General features: G+C 36.8%; 3 protein-coding genes across 3 annotated transcripts; all 3 read right to left on the minus strand.

Annotated features, from left to right (window-relative positions):
• Positions 1-9438: 9438 nt before the first annotated feature.
• LOC140178773 (uncharacterized) lies at positions 9439-10650 on the minus strand. The gene is made up of 3 exons (XM_072216021.1): positions 10637-10650; positions 10217-10364; positions 9439-9783 (listed from the first exon to the last, which is right to left on the minus strand). Exons 1-3 carry the CDS (start codon positions 10648-10650, stop codon positions 9439-9441), a joined length of 507 nt encoding a protein of 168 aa, XP_072072122.1.
• A 2558-nt stretch (positions 10651-13208) lies between these two features.
• Positions 13209-14000, minus strand: LOC112743340 (uncharacterized). Its single transcript, XM_025792553.1, has one exon. The coding sequence runs from the start codon at positions 13998-14000 to the stop codon at positions 13209-13211; it is 792 nt and encodes a 263-aa protein (XP_025648338.1).
• A 987-nt stretch (positions 14001-14987) lies between these two features.
• Positions 14988-16028, minus strand: LOC112744505 (cysteine proteinase inhibitor-like). The gene is made up of 2 exons (XM_025794165.3): positions 15842-16028; positions 14988-15560 (listed from the first exon to the last, which is right to left on the minus strand). Exons 1-2 carry the CDS (start codon positions 15941-15943, stop codon positions 15321-15323), a joined length of 342 nt encoding a protein of 113 aa, XP_025649950.1. The 5' UTR covers positions 15944-16028; the 3' UTR covers positions 14988-15320.
• Positions 16029-17371: the final 1343 nt, after the last annotated feature.

Below are 17371 nucleotides of genomic sequence, written 5' to 3' on the forward strand. Positions count from 1 at the left end.
ACAATAGCTTTGTGTTTATCCATTTATCTCCTATTAATATTGTTATAACAAGAATACATGTGACTTTATAAAAATGGATATATATATCCTAAATTTTGATTATATTAGAATTTACTAAGTGGCTGAAATAGCTCCACGTTACGAGCCAACGAATGCTATCAATAGGGATGATCACAAAAACAGCGAAAACATGTATTTGCAGGAATTACTCGTGATTTAGGGCTAGATGGGGACATGTGAAATCCTCACGACCTGCCACGCGAAAATGGATGGGGACTAGAGGATGGCAAACGGGATGAAACCCGCGCCTGTCGGGCCTGCCCGCGTAATCTGCCAAAAAGGGAGCGGTGGACTAAAAATTTGAGACCGCCAAATTTAAAAATAGATTTTGGCGGGTTTCGGTGGGGCAAGGCGGGGCAGGCTTCCCTGTTGGGCCAAGCGTTTTTTTGTCAGAGCCTTTTTTTTTACAAATTTCAATAATATTATTGATCTATAAGAGGATAAAAATGATAATTGAAGATATTCTAAATTATATTTTAGATTATGTTTTATGTTTGATTGATTATAAATTTAAAGATGTTTAATTATATGTTTTGGAAAATATTTGTTTTGCTTTGGACAATGTTATTTTTATTTTTTGTTTTAAAAAATTTGATTTATAACTATGTTTATTATATATTTATAATTATAAAGACTTTAATATTTGTAAATTTAGAAATTATAATTTTTTTATATCTTTAGAAATTATAAATTTCTTGAAATTGTTGTGAAATTATATATATTGTTTAATATTTAATAGTTTATAAAAAAAAGAGATTTGGCGGGCTTGGTCTGTCAACCCGCCAGACTACTGTTAGGCGGGGGAGGAATTCAGTACCGTCTCACTAGGCAGGGCGGAGCGGTCCAATCCGCCAGATGGCACGCTTTTGGCGGGCAGGGCGGGTTTCTCCGTTTGCCATCCCTAATGGGAAGACGGACATAAGTACCTGCCCCATAAAACCTATTAAATACACGCGAAGATAAAATTAGTAATTTATCCAAATTTAAATATGTAAATAGTATAAATTGATACTTTTTAGTATAAAAGTAATAATAAAGGTTATTAATTAAGTTAATTACATAATTAAAAAATTATGAATAATTTTTTAAATAATTAAAAAATGAGATCATTATTTTCACAAATTACAAAGTTTATGAAAAAATTTTGGATAATAAATCAATTCTCAATAGATTATACATTAGTCTTGTAAAAAAAATAATTAATACATTAGATATTATTATTTATATACTAATATAATATATATTATCGATTATTAAGTTTATAATTAATTTTTAACCCAAATTTTGGTAACTAAAATTTAAATGATTGAAATTATTAAATGCTGAATATTTTATATCTAATTAATTTTATTTTTGTTATTGAAATTAAAAAAGGATGAGTTGTTAATCAATTCTAAATTTAAATTTAGATTTGAGTAAGAAAAAAAATATTTTAAATTTTATCTCACTAACTATAATTAATTTTAAGATAAAAAATTATTTTGTACATCATATATATTATAGGATAGTATGGTCATTTGCTATTTTTTAACGGTAAATATTGTCAAATAAAATGATATAGAAAATTAGAAGGAAATGTATTTACCAGTTCAAGAAATATTAATTTATTTTTCAATAGAATAAATTATATATTGAATAACAAAAGTTGTTAATTGGTTTCTCTTCACACTTATTAATACTTAACGATGGTGTTTCGGTACATCATCTTACAAAAAAATATTAATCGATCTAATAACTTTTATAATGATATAAGTTTATATATTTAAAAATTTAGAAATCATTTCATAAAATGTGAAGTTTCAACAACTAATAATGTTGATCATATTGTCTTGACTTCAAAAATGAATACGATACCAACAAATAAAATTGTCCCAGGTAAATTTCAACAAAGACAAAAGTCTATAAGTATTTTTATTAATGAGAAATTAATCTATTTTAAAGACAAATACAATTTTTTTTCTATGGATTTCCTAACTTTGCATGTCGAGAACTAATCCACCACATATTGATACTCTATTTATTAAGGGTCTGCTGTTAACTAATGGATTGTTATAGACACAAAGCGAGATTCGAACTTCAAATATTTGTTTAAACAGACAAATAAGATGACTATTCAACCAATCCAAATTAATTGAAACAAATACTAATTATTTTTAATATTTTTAAATTATAAAATATTTATAATAATAATTACTATATTTAATTTTCATTTAATTTTTTAATAAAATATTTTTATATAATTTTATGTATCATCCATGTAGGACACGAAAACATACACTAGTTTTTTAGTAATAACCAATAAGTTAAATTTGCCAAAGAGTTATAACTCATATGGCATAGTCTTTTCATATTCTTTTAAAAAGTCGTGAATTCGAATCTCCTTATTTTTAGTAAAAAATAAAAAATAAAAAAACCAATACGTTAAATTTAAAATAGGCACCTGAGATTTACACTAAAAAAATTTTAAGATTTTTTGGTGACTAAAATAAACTAAACAAAGAAAAATAAAACAAAGGATTTGCTTAAATAGAGGGACAATCCTTTTTAAGATTATTCTTAAACTCCTCCCAAGGTGAAGGAAGCTCCATATGAGAAAGTTGAAACTTCATCGCCATCTTTGCCATAGTATCTGCCACCGTGTTTGCATCTCTCATAATCAAACAAAAGTGAACACGTCAATTCAAATGCATGATATCTCTTATTTTGAGCACCAATGGATCAATAAACCCAAAACCATCATGGTGATTAGTTACAAGATTAAATGCTTCCACACAATCCGTCTCACAAATAATATCTCGTTGACCCACATCTCAAGCTAAGAGATATCCTCTCCAAATAGCAAACAATTCTCATTGAAAAATACTATTACTCTCAATCATTCCCAAATACCCCCTTTGCCAACTCCCATTACAATCTCTAATAACACAAGCAAAATCAACACTATCACCCGAATCAAGATAACTAGCATCACAATTAATCTTGAAAGTACCAATAGATAGGGGATTCCAAAAACCATTTAGAGTAGAGAGAATGGACATACGTTGTAATTCAAAAATATTTCTAAGCTCCTTTTCTGAAGTTAATGCCAAACAAATCACTTTTTCCGGAGGTTAAGTTTAATGAGGATTAAAGATGTCATTATTCCTTGCTCGCCATATCCACCAAAGTTCCGAAAAGAACTTGAATGGATGCTCTCTGCTATGATACAAGAACCAGTTCTTTAAATCCAAAGGATGACAAGAAATATCTAACCTATGCCATACAAGCTGAGCTTTTGGGCAATCTCGAATACAATGTAAAACCGATTCCTAGTTAGAAAGACATCTTGGGCACCTTTCCGATGACGACATCCCTCTTCTAAAGCAAAAACTTGCAGTAGGAAGAGCCTCCTGAAGACACAACCAAGCCAAAAATTTGTGCTTTTCCGGAACAAGATGACGCCAAAGCCAAAGCCAATTCTCCCGCTCCTCCCAATCAAAAAGCTTCTTACATAACCACAAGTAACCATTGCGTGAGTCATAGACTTTTGCAGCAGACCTAAACTAATACCAACCCACTTCTGGACCTGCTTGCACATCTGGATTGTAAGAGAGAATATTACCTTTCAGATTTTGAGATAAAGGAGAATAAAGAGTATCCAAATGCCATCTACCAACCGACCAAATATCCTGTATTCAGAGATTCGAATCAGAAATGTGAACATAATCCATCTCGTTAGATAACCATCATTCTCTCCTCCAGCTAGAAAATCAAAAATTCTGATTCAAATTCCCAATACACCAAGCAAACTCATCCTTCAACACTTCCCAAGCCTTGCAAAGACTCCTCCAAATAGGAGAGCCTTTGTTCTTAGAACAATTAAAACAGTTATATAGAGATGATCGGTATTTGGCATCCAACAATTGGACCCATAACTTATTTAGCTGCTGAAAAAAAGTCCAAATTAGCTTCCCAAGAAGAGCAATATTCACACCATAAGAATTTCTAATCCCCAAACCTCCATATTTTTTTGGAGTAACCAGTACCTTCCAACTAACAAGATTCAATCCTCTTCTATCAACTTGTCCTTTATAAAGAAAATTTCTCATCATAGACTCCAATTTACTAATGATTCCTTTAGGAAAAATAGAGACATGCATCTGGTACGTGGGAATAGCAGCTACAACAGAATTAACCAAGTAGAGTCTACCAGCCTGATTGAGTAAATTCCCATTTTTAGCTTGCTAGTCTACTTCGAATCTTATCCAGGACACCATTGACAGCTGAACGGGTCACCCTAGAATGGCTAAGGGTAACCCCAAGATATTTGCCCAAGTCTTGGACAAATCTGATAGAGGATACCCCAGTAAAAATATCTTTCCTTGTTGCAGAGACATTCTTGGAGCAAAGGGTTTTAGACTTCTCCACATTAATCTTCATCCCAGATGCTTTGCAAAAAGTCTCTAAAACTAATATCACATTTTGCACTTGTCTCTTTGTAGCTTTACATAATATAAGCAAGTCATCTGCAAACATTAAGTAGGATATCCTTGGTCCCCCTCTAGAAACAGCAACTAGCTCCCACAAGCCCAAATCAACCTGATGACTAATAAAGCATGTCAATCGCTTCATACACAACACAAAAAGATAGGGTGACATAGGGTCTCCTTGTCTAAGACCCCGGCTAGGAGTAAAGCCATTCAGACGATTTTCATTCCAAAGAATAGATAAGGAGGAAGCAGTGACACAATTATAATCAAATTAATTGTAGGAATAGGAAAACCAAAGCTCTTAAGGATATGAGCTAAAAACCTCCAGTCAACTCTGTCATAAGCTTTCTCTAGATCAATTTTAAACGCCAGTATACCTTTCTTTGATTTAGTCTTCTTCATAAAGTGGAGGACTTCTTGAGCAATAATGATGTTGTCAGGAGTTCCTCGTCCCAGAATAAATTCTCCTTGAAGCAGGCCAACAATCTCCGCAAGATGAGGACGGAGCCTATTAACAAGAACTTTCGTGATGATCTTGTAAACTAAATTATAGAGACTAATTGGCCTAAAAAATTTTAAGATTTTAATTATATTAATTTAATTTATGGGATTTGAAAAATTGCCCTAAGTTAATCTTGTACATGTTACTAACTTTACAGAAAACGAATGTGAGACTAATATAATGTATTTTTCTAATATCAAGAATTAAATTAGTATAATGGAGATTTTGAAAATCTTTTTAGAGCACAGCCAATTTCAAAAATTACTTTTGGTTTTACTCCAAAATTTATTTGATACTTTGTTTCTAGACCTATAATACTTTAAGAGATTTTTGCATAGGATTCCAATACAAATTGGTTGTGACTCTAGCATACGAGTATTTTTTAAAAGGTCAAGGGGCTAATCTGGCTCTGTTTTTATGGTATTATTTCTACTGCTAGCAATTATTTTCGCAGATGTTTGATAATCACATATCTTTATCCCTAAGTGCAACGAAACGTATGAAACCACAGAACATTGTCTTAAATCTTATAATAAAGTTAAGTATATTTAGAACAGCTTGAAGGCGGAAATGAAAAGTGGGGATGTATCTTTGGATTTTTGGAGTTATTTTTGTATTAATCTTCAGAAAAATGATCTTTACTGCAGGGCTTTAGTGGATTTAAAGAGATAGAAACAATGATATTTTTAATCAAAATGTCAGTTGGAACAAGGGTAAGGTTCTCATATTTATTATATATTATGGGCTGAATATGGTATTGTTAAGCGTACTAACCAGGTGACTAATCATACCTCTTTGATTGATTCTTGGTGCCCTCCTCCTATCAATGTAGTTAAGCTAAATTACGTTACTAGTCTTTTTGAGCAATACCATTTGGCTAGTGATTGACGGGTTATGTTGCAAGTATTCTGATAGGACTCATAAAATGGTGTGAACTTTATGCAATTTGAATGGCCTAAAAAGAGTAGGAATAAGGAGGCTTATTTGAAACAAATTATTTGGAGGCTTATCTTATTATAAACAAAGAATCTACTGTAATGCGAATGGATAATGTTCTTGTCTGCGAAATAGGTCGGCTCCTAGTGGCAGATGACTGTCAAACTATCACCTTGGAGGCTGAACGTCCGATCCTTGAATCCGAGCTTTTCTTTCCGATGTGGCGTGAGAGTATAAGCGGTGGAGAGGGGGAGTGTACCTACAAAGGCACTCCAATGCTTAAGTCAGTGTATTGTATTATTCGAACTCCTCAAAGAAAATACTTTACCTTGCTTTTATATGATGGGTTTCTCGTTAGTTATGTTCTGAGCATTAACGTCGGTTTTGAAATGATTGATAACGTAACTGACTGCTATCCGTTTGGACGTCGGTTATGATGGGAACGTTAACTGGCCGAGTTATAGCTCATAAAATCCGAGCTATAACGTGTGATACCGAGTTATAACTCGTATTGATAACTGCCATATCACAGCCCCCAAGCTTAGCCTGAGGAGAGTTTTTAATGAAGCAGGTTGAGCTTCTTGATGAGTTATAACTCGATTAGATGGGTTACTGACGGAACCCCCTGTTCAACGTACTTCATTAAAAAATTATTGTTTTAGGTGTGGGGAGGCGTGTCCACTTTTTACTGAGGAGAGAGAAACATTGATGATAGTATTAAAGACTTGTTGTGTTTCCAAAGTAGGTTGTGTCGTTTGATGTGACTAAGGTAGCAGTTTCTGCATTTGAAATGTTTGTTTATGGTGGGATTAATTGGATTTATTGGTTTCCAACTTGAAGTTATAGCCTGGTAACATTTGACGTTTTGGTTTTGCCTCTTTGGGAACAGAATGAGTAAGAGAGGTATGTAAGCTCTGTCTTCTTGCTTCTGATTTATTATTTCATTCTTCCCCCCTTCTTGTTTGCTTGCTGTTTTTCTTAATGGGATTTGAGAAGGAGAAAAAGGGGTGAGATTGACTGGTCTTACGACTGGGTTAGTGAGGATGTGAAGTCCCGAGTGTCCCTATTCTGTGATGAGGCTGCTGTTAAGGAGGTGAATGCAGCGAAGGTTGTAAGGGCTGGTTCTGGGTTGCAAGTTGAGTTACTGCCATGTAACAATGATGATAGGGTTTATCACCGGGGGCAGGGATTCGAATATTTCTACATGCATAGTTGTGTTCTAGAAGAACTGAGAGTGAATTTGCCATTTATGAAGTTTGAGTGTCAGGTGTTGAAACAGTTAAACTGTGCTGCATCTCAGTTTCATCCTAATGGCTGGGCGTTCTTACGTTCCTTCGAGATTCTGATGGAGTTTCTTGAGGAGATGCCATCAGTAGATTTGTTCTTTTCCCTATTTCAGGCAAAGGGGGTATGAAAAGGGGGTTGGATTAATTTCAACAGTACCCCTGGATTTGGTATATTCAAGTTACATAAATCCTCCTTTAAGGATTTTAAGAAAATGTATCTTAAGGTTAGGAATCTGGAAAAATACTTTCCCTTTTATGTTGATGAGGATTTGGCAGAGAGGTTTCCGTTGTGGTGGTGTTTGGAACCTCAAAATATACTCGGTCCCGAAGTTATATCTCCGAGAAATGTGTGCCTGATTGAGTTCTTGGTTGAGAATATTGATCGTAAAGATCTGATTTCAATGTATGAGTTACTCAAGTGGGAAGAAGATAAAGATGCTGTCTTAGAGTACTTGGGTGAGTTTGGAATTTTCTTTGTTTGTATATTATTTTCCTAGGAATTTCTGACAGATGTTGTGTTTGTTTTGTAGGAGGTAAATACCCTGGGGTTTCAGCTGCATCTCTGAGGTCTCGATTTAAAAGTAAGAATTTGGAAAAGGAAGTGTCTTCGTTAAATCGTGAAAAAGGGGCGGTGGTTGGAGAAGTTAGTCAGCCTCCTCAGGGGCGTAGAAAAGTGATTTTGAAGAAGAGGAAATCGGACGTGGTGGAGTTGTCGGAGGACTCTAGTGGAAAGGAGCAGGGGGTTTCCTTAGAAGAAATTCAAGCTTTTATGGTAAACCATAAAAAGCTTCATGAAGTGTTTGAGCAGAGCGAGGGTTTGTCAGTGTGAGGGAAAGAGTATCCCTATATGGCTGTGGTGGATGAGTATTGTCAGTCTTCAGCCGATGTATCTTTGGCCAACGAGGTTGGTGAAATGGCAATCAGGCAATATATGCAGGTAAGGTCCGATTTTATTTTTACTGTTATTTTATTTTTGTAGTAGGATGTTTTATGTAATGTGTAGGTATTATGGTTTGTAGGTTGTTGGCTTGCGGCTAGCCAGTTTGGGACGTAGCCAGGAGTTGAAACATAAGAAAGTAATAGTTCAAAAAGAGGATTATTTACTGTTAAAAGAAGAATTGAGTAAAAGAAAAGGTGTTGTGGCCGAATTGCAGACTAAGTTGGCTGATACTGAGAAGCAGTTGAAAGAGACAAAGGATAATTATGCTAAGGATGTTGAGGATTTGAAGAAAAAGGAAGCCGATTTGGTGAGCATGAAATCTCGGTTGATTGAGGTTACTGCTCAGCTTAAAGAAATGGAGAAGAAGAAAGGAGATAAAATTTTGGACTCATTTGTTGAGGGGTTTGAAAGAGCATCTTTACAGGCGAAGTTCCTTGCACCAGAAGTTGATCTGTCTGAGATGGATCCTGGAAAGATCGTCCGGGATGGAAAGATGGTCGAGGATGATGGTGTTGCCAAAGATGAGGCTGAGAATGTTTAGTATGCTTTTATGCCGTTTTGTAGTGGTCTGTTTGGTAGAACTTTTTATGTTTTGAATATTTTGTTGCTGCCGATGTAATGGATGATACATTGTGATAGTTGCTTTTGTAAGTTTGTAGTTTGCTGATATAGTTGTTTGACTTTTGTTTATATAGTGTGTTTGAAATTGCTTTTGAGGTGTTTGAAAAAGCTTTTGCTTAAGTGATTAGAATTTCTGTTCAAAATATTCCTTTTTTGTTTGAATGATATGATTGCCGACCATGGGCAGATTGTAATTAGATGGAAATGTTCGTCGTTTGAATGTATTTGAGATTGACAATAGATAAACTTGTATCTATGCTTTAATGGTAAAATCAATTATCAGAATGATTGAGGAATAGAGTTGGTATACACCTTATTGCTCATATACAGTAAATTGGTGAACCTTTGGATACAAAGGCACAGGTAGGCTAGCCTCGTTAACAACTCTCCAAGCAAAACCCTTTGGAAAAAATCTTGGTAGTAAAAAAAAGAGTACAAGCCTGCCCCTGACTTTTAACTATAAAACTTCTTTAGGGAGGAAATATTCCAGGTATTAGGTAGGGTCGTCCCACTTTGCTGCGAGTTTTCCATGGGAAGATGGTCTCCGTGCAGTTTCTGTCTTTCGAAGAACTAAATCGCCTTCTTGAAATGATCGGCCTCTTACTGATTTGTTATGTCACCGAGCTATTGTTTGGTGTGCCGCGTGTCCCTTATTTCTTCGATGATATCTAACTCGGCTCGCTGAGTTTCATCTTGGTGACCGAGTTGAGTTCTGATGAAAGTTTGGGAGATCTCTAAAGGTATCATAGCCTCAGAAACATATACAAGTCGGAATGGCGTCTCCTTTGTTGAGGATTGTGGGGTGGTATTATATCCCCAAAGGATTTTAGGTATTAGCTCGGCCCAGAATCTTTTAGCATCATCTAACTTCTTCTTGAGTGCATACAATATGACCTTATTTGCAGCCTCTGCCAATCCGTTTGTTTGAGGGTGTTCAATGGAGGCGAAATGTTGTCTGACTTTAAGGTTCTGCAAAAAAGATTTGAAACTTCTGATCGGCAAACTAGCAACCATTGCCAGTTATGATATGCCGAGAAATTCTAAAACGGCAAATAATATTTTTCCAAATGAAAGAGATAATTTGCTGGGATGTAATCCTAGCTAAAGGTTGGGCCTCGACCCACTTTGAAAAATAGTCAATTGCAACTATGAGAAATTTTACCTGGCTCGGTGCCATTGGGAACGGACAGAGTATATCCAACCCCCATTGGTTAAAGGGCCAACTAACGTCGAAATGGTGTAGTTGCTCGGCAGGAATGTGTATGAGTGGTGCGTGTTTCTGGCAATTGTCACATGTCCGAACTTTGTATTGGCTATCTTGTTTTAAGGTAGGCCAATAGAAACCGGCGCGGAGGATTTTTGAGGCTAGACTCCGAGCTCTAGTGTGTGTTCCGCAAATTACCTCATGTGCTTCTGACAATGCTATATCAGCTTCATCTTTGGTAAGGCATTTTAGTAATGGGCGAGTAAATCCTCGCCTATACAAAGTTCCGTTGAGTAATGTGAAAAAGATGCTTGTCTTTGGAACCTTTTTGTATCCTCGACCATATCTGGTACATGACCTGTTTATAAATATTGTATAAAGTCGTTCTGCCAATCCTTTTTCTGTGTGACACTTAACACATCCGTTATTTCTAACACTTGGAGAAGTTATGGTGGATTGATGTAAAACAGATAAATCGGATTGTGTGCTGCCGAGTTTAGATAAGAGGTCGGCCCGATGGTTCTGTTCTCGTGGTATATGGTGTATTTCGAATTTTGTAAATTTTGAAATTAAATCTTTGACTAACAATAAGTATTTAGAAAGCAGAGGATCTCTTACCTAGAAAAGGTCATTTACCTGCTGTACTACCAATAGAGAGTCGCAATAAACCTTTATGGCCGATATATGGAGGTCTAAACAAAGTCGGAGTTCAGCGATGAGGGCTTCATATTCGGATTGATTGTTGCTGGCTTTAAAAGATAGGTGTAATGAGTGTTCCAGAATGAAACCATCGTCGCCCTCCAAACGGATTCCAGCGCCACAGCCCTCATTGTTATATAAAACGTCTACATATAAGGTCCATTGTATTGTATGGTCTTTTTCTGAAGGGATTGTCAGTTCTTCTATAAAGTTGGCCAGGAATTATGACTTGATCGGTCCTCTTGCTTGGTATCTGATGTCAAACTCAGACAATTTGATTGACCACTTAACAAGTCTGCCTGCAATTTCTGGTTTGTGTAGCTCCTGGCGCAATGGGTGGTTTGTCCTGACGTAGATGACATGGCTCTGGAAATAAGGTCGGAGCCTCCTTGCTGAAAATATTGATGCTAATGCAAGCTTCTCAATCCTCGGTTAATTGAGCTCGGCGTGTTGGAGGATTTTACTGACGAAGTATATTGGATGTTGGACTTTGTTCCTTTTTGTAACAAGAGCAGAGCTTATTGCCCAGTCAGTAACTGATAAGTATAAGAATAAATCTTCCCCTTGTAAGGGTTTTTGTAAGATCAGCGGTTGTGAGAGAGTTGTTTTCAGTCCATCGAAAGCTCTCTCACAATCGTTATTCCACTGAAAATTGTTTTTCTTTTTAATTGTTTGGAAGAAGGGAATAGATTTTGAAGCTAAACAGGGGACAAATCTGGATAGTGCAGCAAGTCTTCCTGTGAGGCGTTGGACTTCTTTTATTGTCTTTGGGCTTGCCATATCCAGCACTGCTCGGCATTTGTTAGGATTTGCCTCAATACCCCTGCTGGTTAGTAAGAAACCTAAAAACTTACCACCTTGAACAGCAAAGGCGCATTTCTCCGGGTTTAGGCGTATGTTGTAGTGGCGTATTTGGCCGAAGATCTTTGTTAAGTCGTCGATATGGTTTTTGCCGACCTTTGTCTTTGCAACCATATCGTCAACATAAATTTCTATATTTTTGCCGATCTGCTTGGTGAAGACTTTGTCCATGAAACGCTGGTAAGTTGCCCCTGTATCCATTAGTCCAAATGGCATAACTTTATAACAATAGTTACCGAACTCAGTGATAAATGCCGTTTTACTTTGATCAAAAGGGTGCATAAATATTTGATTATAACCCGAATAGGCATCCATAAAACTTAAGGTAGCATAACCAGAAGCGTTATCTACCAATGAGTCTATGGATGGTAAAGGATAAGACTCTTTCGGGCATGCTCTGTTTAAGTCAGTAAAGTCGATGCACATGCGCCACTTACCGTTTTGTTTTCTTACCATTACAACATTGGCCGGCCAGGTGGTGAATCTGATTTCTTTAATGAATGCTACATTAATCAGCTTTTGAGTCTCTTCCAATGATGCCTTTTTCTTTTCATCTCTGAGGTTTCTTTTTTTCTGCTGCACTGGTCGTGCGGAAAGGTTTATGGCCAGTTTATGGCTGATGATTTGTGAGACGATGCCGGGCATGTTAGAAGGCGTCCATGCAAATAGGTCGGCTTGGTCTTACAGGAAAGCTTGTATGGCATTTAGCTCTACTGTGCTTATTGATGTACCTACATAGGTAAATTTGTTAGGATCATTATTGAAATATACTTTCTGTAAGTCACCTGATGGCGTAGGCCGTTCAAGAAAGTCGGCTCTCGGATCTAGGTCGGCTAATGCAGAGCTATGAACGGTGAGGTGGACATTGTTGACTTGTTGTTGTTTTGAACGACTTGGGAGCTTCATGCTGATGTTGTACCATTGTCGTGCCTCTTTATGGTCTCCGTGGATTGTTACAACATGTTCGTTCTGCAGAGAAAACTTAACGCACAGGTGAACGGTAGATACAATTGCACTGAACTTGTTTAAGAAAGGTCAGCCAAGTATGAGATTATAGGGGCTGAAGTAGTCTACTACTAAATATTGAATATCACATGTTTTTGAAAGAGGATGCTCACCCAGTGTGGTTTGTAACCACACTGATCCCAATATTGGAACTCGTTCACCCGAGAAGCCAACTAAGTCTCCCCCTGTTGACTAGAGGATGTTGTCGCTGAGCTTCATTTTTTGGAATGTTGAATAAAACAGAACGTCGGCGCTGCTCCCTGGATTTAGAAGTACCTTCCTCTCCAACAGATCTCCCAATTGAAGTGTGATAACCACAGGGTCATCTAGATTCTGTATGTTGGAATCGAAATCTGCGTGCGTAAACGTCATTTGTGGAAACTTGGCCGTGATTTTGGATTCGTGCTGTGGTTCATCTACCGAGCATATTGCTCGGAATGATCTCTTTCTGGCTGAGTTTGATGATCCTCCACTGGCGTATCCTCCTGAAATACAATTAATACTACCTCGGGGCTTTTCATATTCGCTTGAGGATCCCTTCTCATTTCCTCGGCTTTGGTGTTCGGACGAAGCATTGGGAATTGAAGCTGTGGTACGTCTTTGGATGTGACCTCCGATGTATTTGTCAAGGTGGCCTTGCCGAGCTAACCGTTCCAACTTCCAAGAGGTCTTTTGCCACCACACAGTCATCAGTAGTGTGGCCGTGCTTCTGGTGAAAAGCACAGTATTTAGACTTGTCCACGTTCTTAGTATCTTGGTAAGTACTGGCCTTCCTTGGTGGCTTGATCAGCTTTGAGTTCAGGATCTCTTTGATAATGTCCTCTCGCTTGGTATTGAACTGCGTGTAAGAATCAAATCGAGGGGTTAGTTTAAAATTTTTCTTACTGTTCTGCGCCTTATCTTTGTCTCTATAATATGTTTTGTCGGACTTCCGAGCTTGTCTGAGCTCCTCAATATCAATTTGGCCTTTGGCTTTCTCGCGGAACCCGGCAAGGATTTTTGGCTTGGCAACCGCGATGGTCTCTTGGAACTTCCCAGGTCGGAGTCCGCTTTTGATGGCGTGTAGATGGACCTCAGGATGGAGGTCGGGTATGCTGATAGCGACTTTCGTGAAGTGAGTCATATAGTCTTTCAAGCTCTCGTTTTGGCCCTGCTTGATTGTATGCAGATAAATTGCAGATCCGGCGAAGTGGTCCTCAAATAGCTTGGCCAGCTGTTGGAATCGTGAGATTGAACCTGCAGGTAAACCACAAAGCCAATTAAGTGCAGAACCGTCTAAATAATTCGGAAAACAACGGCATAAAACAGTATCAGATGCACCGTTAACGATCATTATTGATCGGAATTTTTTGAGAAACTTTTTTGGATCTCCGAGCCCATCATAAGGTTTGAGGGTCAGTGGTAGGGTGAACTTCATGGTAGTTTGAAGTTCATCACTTCTGGTCTGAACGTCCCACGGGCTCGTCGGGCTCTTCATTCTTGTCTTCAGGCTGGGCTCCCTCAACTTGGATGGTCTCCGAGACGTGAGAGGGGTCGGAATGATGTTCATTATCTTCTGGTTGTTGTTGCTGAGTGTTGTTATTTTCGATCCGGGCATTGTTCAGCTCGACGATTTTGGCAGCCATTCTTTGATTCTCTTCTGCCATACGCTGATTGGCCTGTTGTAACTCGGTTACCATCCGAAGAAGTTCGGATGCGGAAGGAGATGGTACATCAGCCATGGATGCGAGTGAAGGTAATGGGACCAAAAAAGAAAAGATCTATTTTCTCGGGCCCACGGTGGGCGCCAATTGTTCTTGTTTGCGAAATAGGTCGACTCCTAGTGGCAGATGACTGTCGAACTATCACCTTGGAGGCTGAACATCCGATCCTTGAATCCGAGCTTTTCTTTCCGATGTGGCGTGAGAGTATAAGCGGTGGAGAGGGGGAGTGTACCTGCAAAGGCACTCCAATGCTTAAATCAGTGTATTGTATTGTTCGAACTCCTCAAAGAAAATACTTTACCTTGCTTTTATATGATGGGTTTCTCGTCAGTTATGTTCCGAGCATTAACGTCGGTTTTGAAATGATTGATAACGTAACTGACTGCTATCCGTTTTGACATCGATTATGACGGGAACGTTAATTGGCCGAGTTATAGCTCATAAAAGCCGAGCTATAACATGTGATACCGAGTTATAACTCGTATTGATAACCGCCATATTGGTAGTTATAACTTGAATTACAAAACTAAAAAATTAGACTAATAATTAAAATATTAGCAAAAAATAACAAATTTTATTGGTAGTTTAGTTTTATTTTCTTTACATTATAGTACTTTAGTTAGCTGTTTTAAGGTCATAAAGAAACTCAAATAGAAAAGTTTACGTTGTAAAGTATGCAATAATGCGAGTTAGCAAGTAAATGTCACCCTACTCTCAATTATAACTTCCATCATTCAATAAGTAATTTTTTAGTTTTTATACATTCTATTCATAATGAGAAATGCTATTTATACACTCAAATTAGTCACTAAAATTAACCACCAATGTATTTGTGTATAAATACATGTGTGATTTAATTTATTTTTAATGTATATTTATATTCCAACATGTTATACTGGTGGCTGACTTTGGTGGCTGATTTTGGTGTACACTACGTAGCATAACCCATTGATAATATATTACACCCATTTATAGTATTTTAGAGCATAGCTACATTTATTCCATACATATATTAGTGAAAATTAAATACATAGCTAGATAAGTGCTCTAGACACTGAAGCAGCATTATCATTATCATTTTCATTATCATCATCAATAACAAGCTTGAACTCTTGGAGCTCCTTGAAGTTCAACCATGGCTTCACCAACACTTTGGCTTCATAAACTTGTTTCTTCTCATCACCATCTTTTGCCTCCATAGTTATTTCATATATGCTTCCAGCAACTACTTGCTCCTTTGCACTTATCACCCTCACAAGCTCCAAGCTTGAATTCTGCAGCAGAAATTAGAAATTATAAACATATTATTCAAATACAAAAATATTAATCACTTATATTTTCTCAAATTCATTCGAACTAAAAGTATTACTTCAAATCATACAAACATAAAAATAGAATAATAAACCCCATTTTGAATAATAACCCCACTAACATACTAACATAAAGCACAAGACATTAATTAAGTGACAAAAATAACCCAAATTAAAATGAATTATTTATTTTATCTGGGAAAAAAATTAGAAACAGAAGTAGAAGACTATTGAAGAAGAAGAACCGAATTTTTGTTATGTTCTTCAAGAGCAAAGCGAGCAAGGTTCTGGATCTCAATGCTGTTCTGGCTTCCTTCAACCACACGATTGCCACCTAGTGTAGCCATTTTCTCTTATCTCTGATTTCTTTTCTTTTTTCTTCACCACTTTATAATTTGTTACATGAATTGTGATCTTGGTTTGTTAAATATCTATGTCCCTTTATATATAGTTTGACACTTTGACTTGCAGGTTCAACGTTTTGAGTGGTTAATAATGGCACCCTCCAAGCATATCTAAATACTAATATGAATATCTAAATCTCATGTAATTACCCGCACGTGTTTTTATTGGTGCATAGTCTTACAATGATTTGATAGAAAGGATTAATACTTGTAATTTACAATTCCATTAATAAAAGTACTTGAAGTTAAGAGTTAACGATAATTAGAAAATCTCACGTTCATCCTTAGATAGCACCAAATTTGTCCCACATCAGGTAAGGAAAAAGTTTTATAAATATTTTTAATGTCTAAGAGAGTTGGTTTAGTCCGCCGAGTTGAGTAACGCCAACTTGTGACTCAAGTGAGGGCACCAAGGTGATGGAACATGGTTTAGGCTACGCTTGGTGGGATTAGAAGCTTGCACCATGCTGGCTTGCCCGCTCCAAGTTGAGAGTTGGGCCCGCTCCAATTTCTGAACTCTGTATGAGAAGAATTGAATCTAACATTAAGACTCGAACTATTACTGGAGCAATAGGGACAAAATTAAGGCGAAAAGAATTTGCAGAGAGGAAAGTCGAGATGAAGTTGATAACAGAGATGAAAATATAGAATCAAGTTAATTATTGACTTTTTTTTTTCCTTTTCAATTACCAGAGAGACCTATAAACCAATATAACAGAGAATCAACAAAATGAAATAGAGTGAAAGTGCTGTGAGTGATAGGAACGCCAATGTGAGTGGATGACGATGCAGTGCGATAGAAAATAATTTCAACAAAGAAGGATCAGATTCAGAATGGTGAAATAAAAAATTGAAAGCAATTCTGAATTAAGGAGATTTACCTGTCAAGACAAGGAACAGTGGTGGCACCTGACGGAGTAAAAGAAAACCAGTGGTGGCAGCGGAAGAGGTCACAGGTTTGCAGCGACGGAGGGAGCAAAGTCTCACATCGGGCATGTAAATGAAAGAAGAAAAGTTTATATAGTTTATAAGAAGAACTATGTTTGCCAAGCTTGGTAACGCTAGTTTGTTTACTTATCAGAGGCATTCTGGTGACGGATTTGGGCTCGAGTTTGCGGCGTAAGGCTGACCTGTTCGCTCTATGTTTAGAGCACCGATCTCTCTGGACTCATGATAAGAAAAACAACAGGTCATTGCTTCCTCAGCCCCCTTGGCCCGGTGTAATGGGCCTTCCATATTTTTTATTTTTTGTTTTTATTACAATCAAAAAACAAATCTCCTTTCATATATTTTTTTTTTTTGCACAACCATTAAATAATATTTTCTATTCATATCTTTTGGAAAAACAAATTTAAAATAAAAAAAAATTTA

Source organism: Arachis hypogaea, chromosome 14, assembly GCF_003086295.3.
Source record: "Arachis hypogaea cultivar Tifrunner chromosome 14, arahy.Tifrunner.gnm2.J5K5, whole genome shotgun sequence".
NCBI classification, from domain to species: Eukaryota; Viridiplantae; Streptophyta; class Magnoliopsida; order Fabales; family Fabaceae; genus Arachis; species Arachis hypogaea.

What these genes read in the sequence shown, in the direction of transcription:
- LOC112744505 (XM_025794165.3), bottom strand. Translation starts at nt 15,943, where the DNA reads ATGGCTACACTAGGTGGCAATCGTGTGGTTGAAGGAAGCCAGAACAGC. An exon ending in AAGAACATAACAAAAATTCG is followed by an intron (nt 15,561 to 15,841) that starts GTTCTTCTTCTT and finishes TTTCTGCTGCAG; the next exon opens with AATTCAAGCTTGGAGCTTGT.
- LOC112743340 (XM_025792553.1), bottom strand. Translation starts at nt 14,000, where the DNA reads ATGAAGTTCACCCTACCACTGACCCTCAAACCTTATGATGGGCTCGGA.
- LOC140178773 (XM_072216021.1), bottom strand. An exon ending in CATTGTCAGAAGCACATGAG is followed by an intron (nt 9,784 to 10,216) that starts GTAATTTGCGGA and finishes TCTTTTTTGCAG; the next exon opens with AACCTTAAAGTCAGACAACA.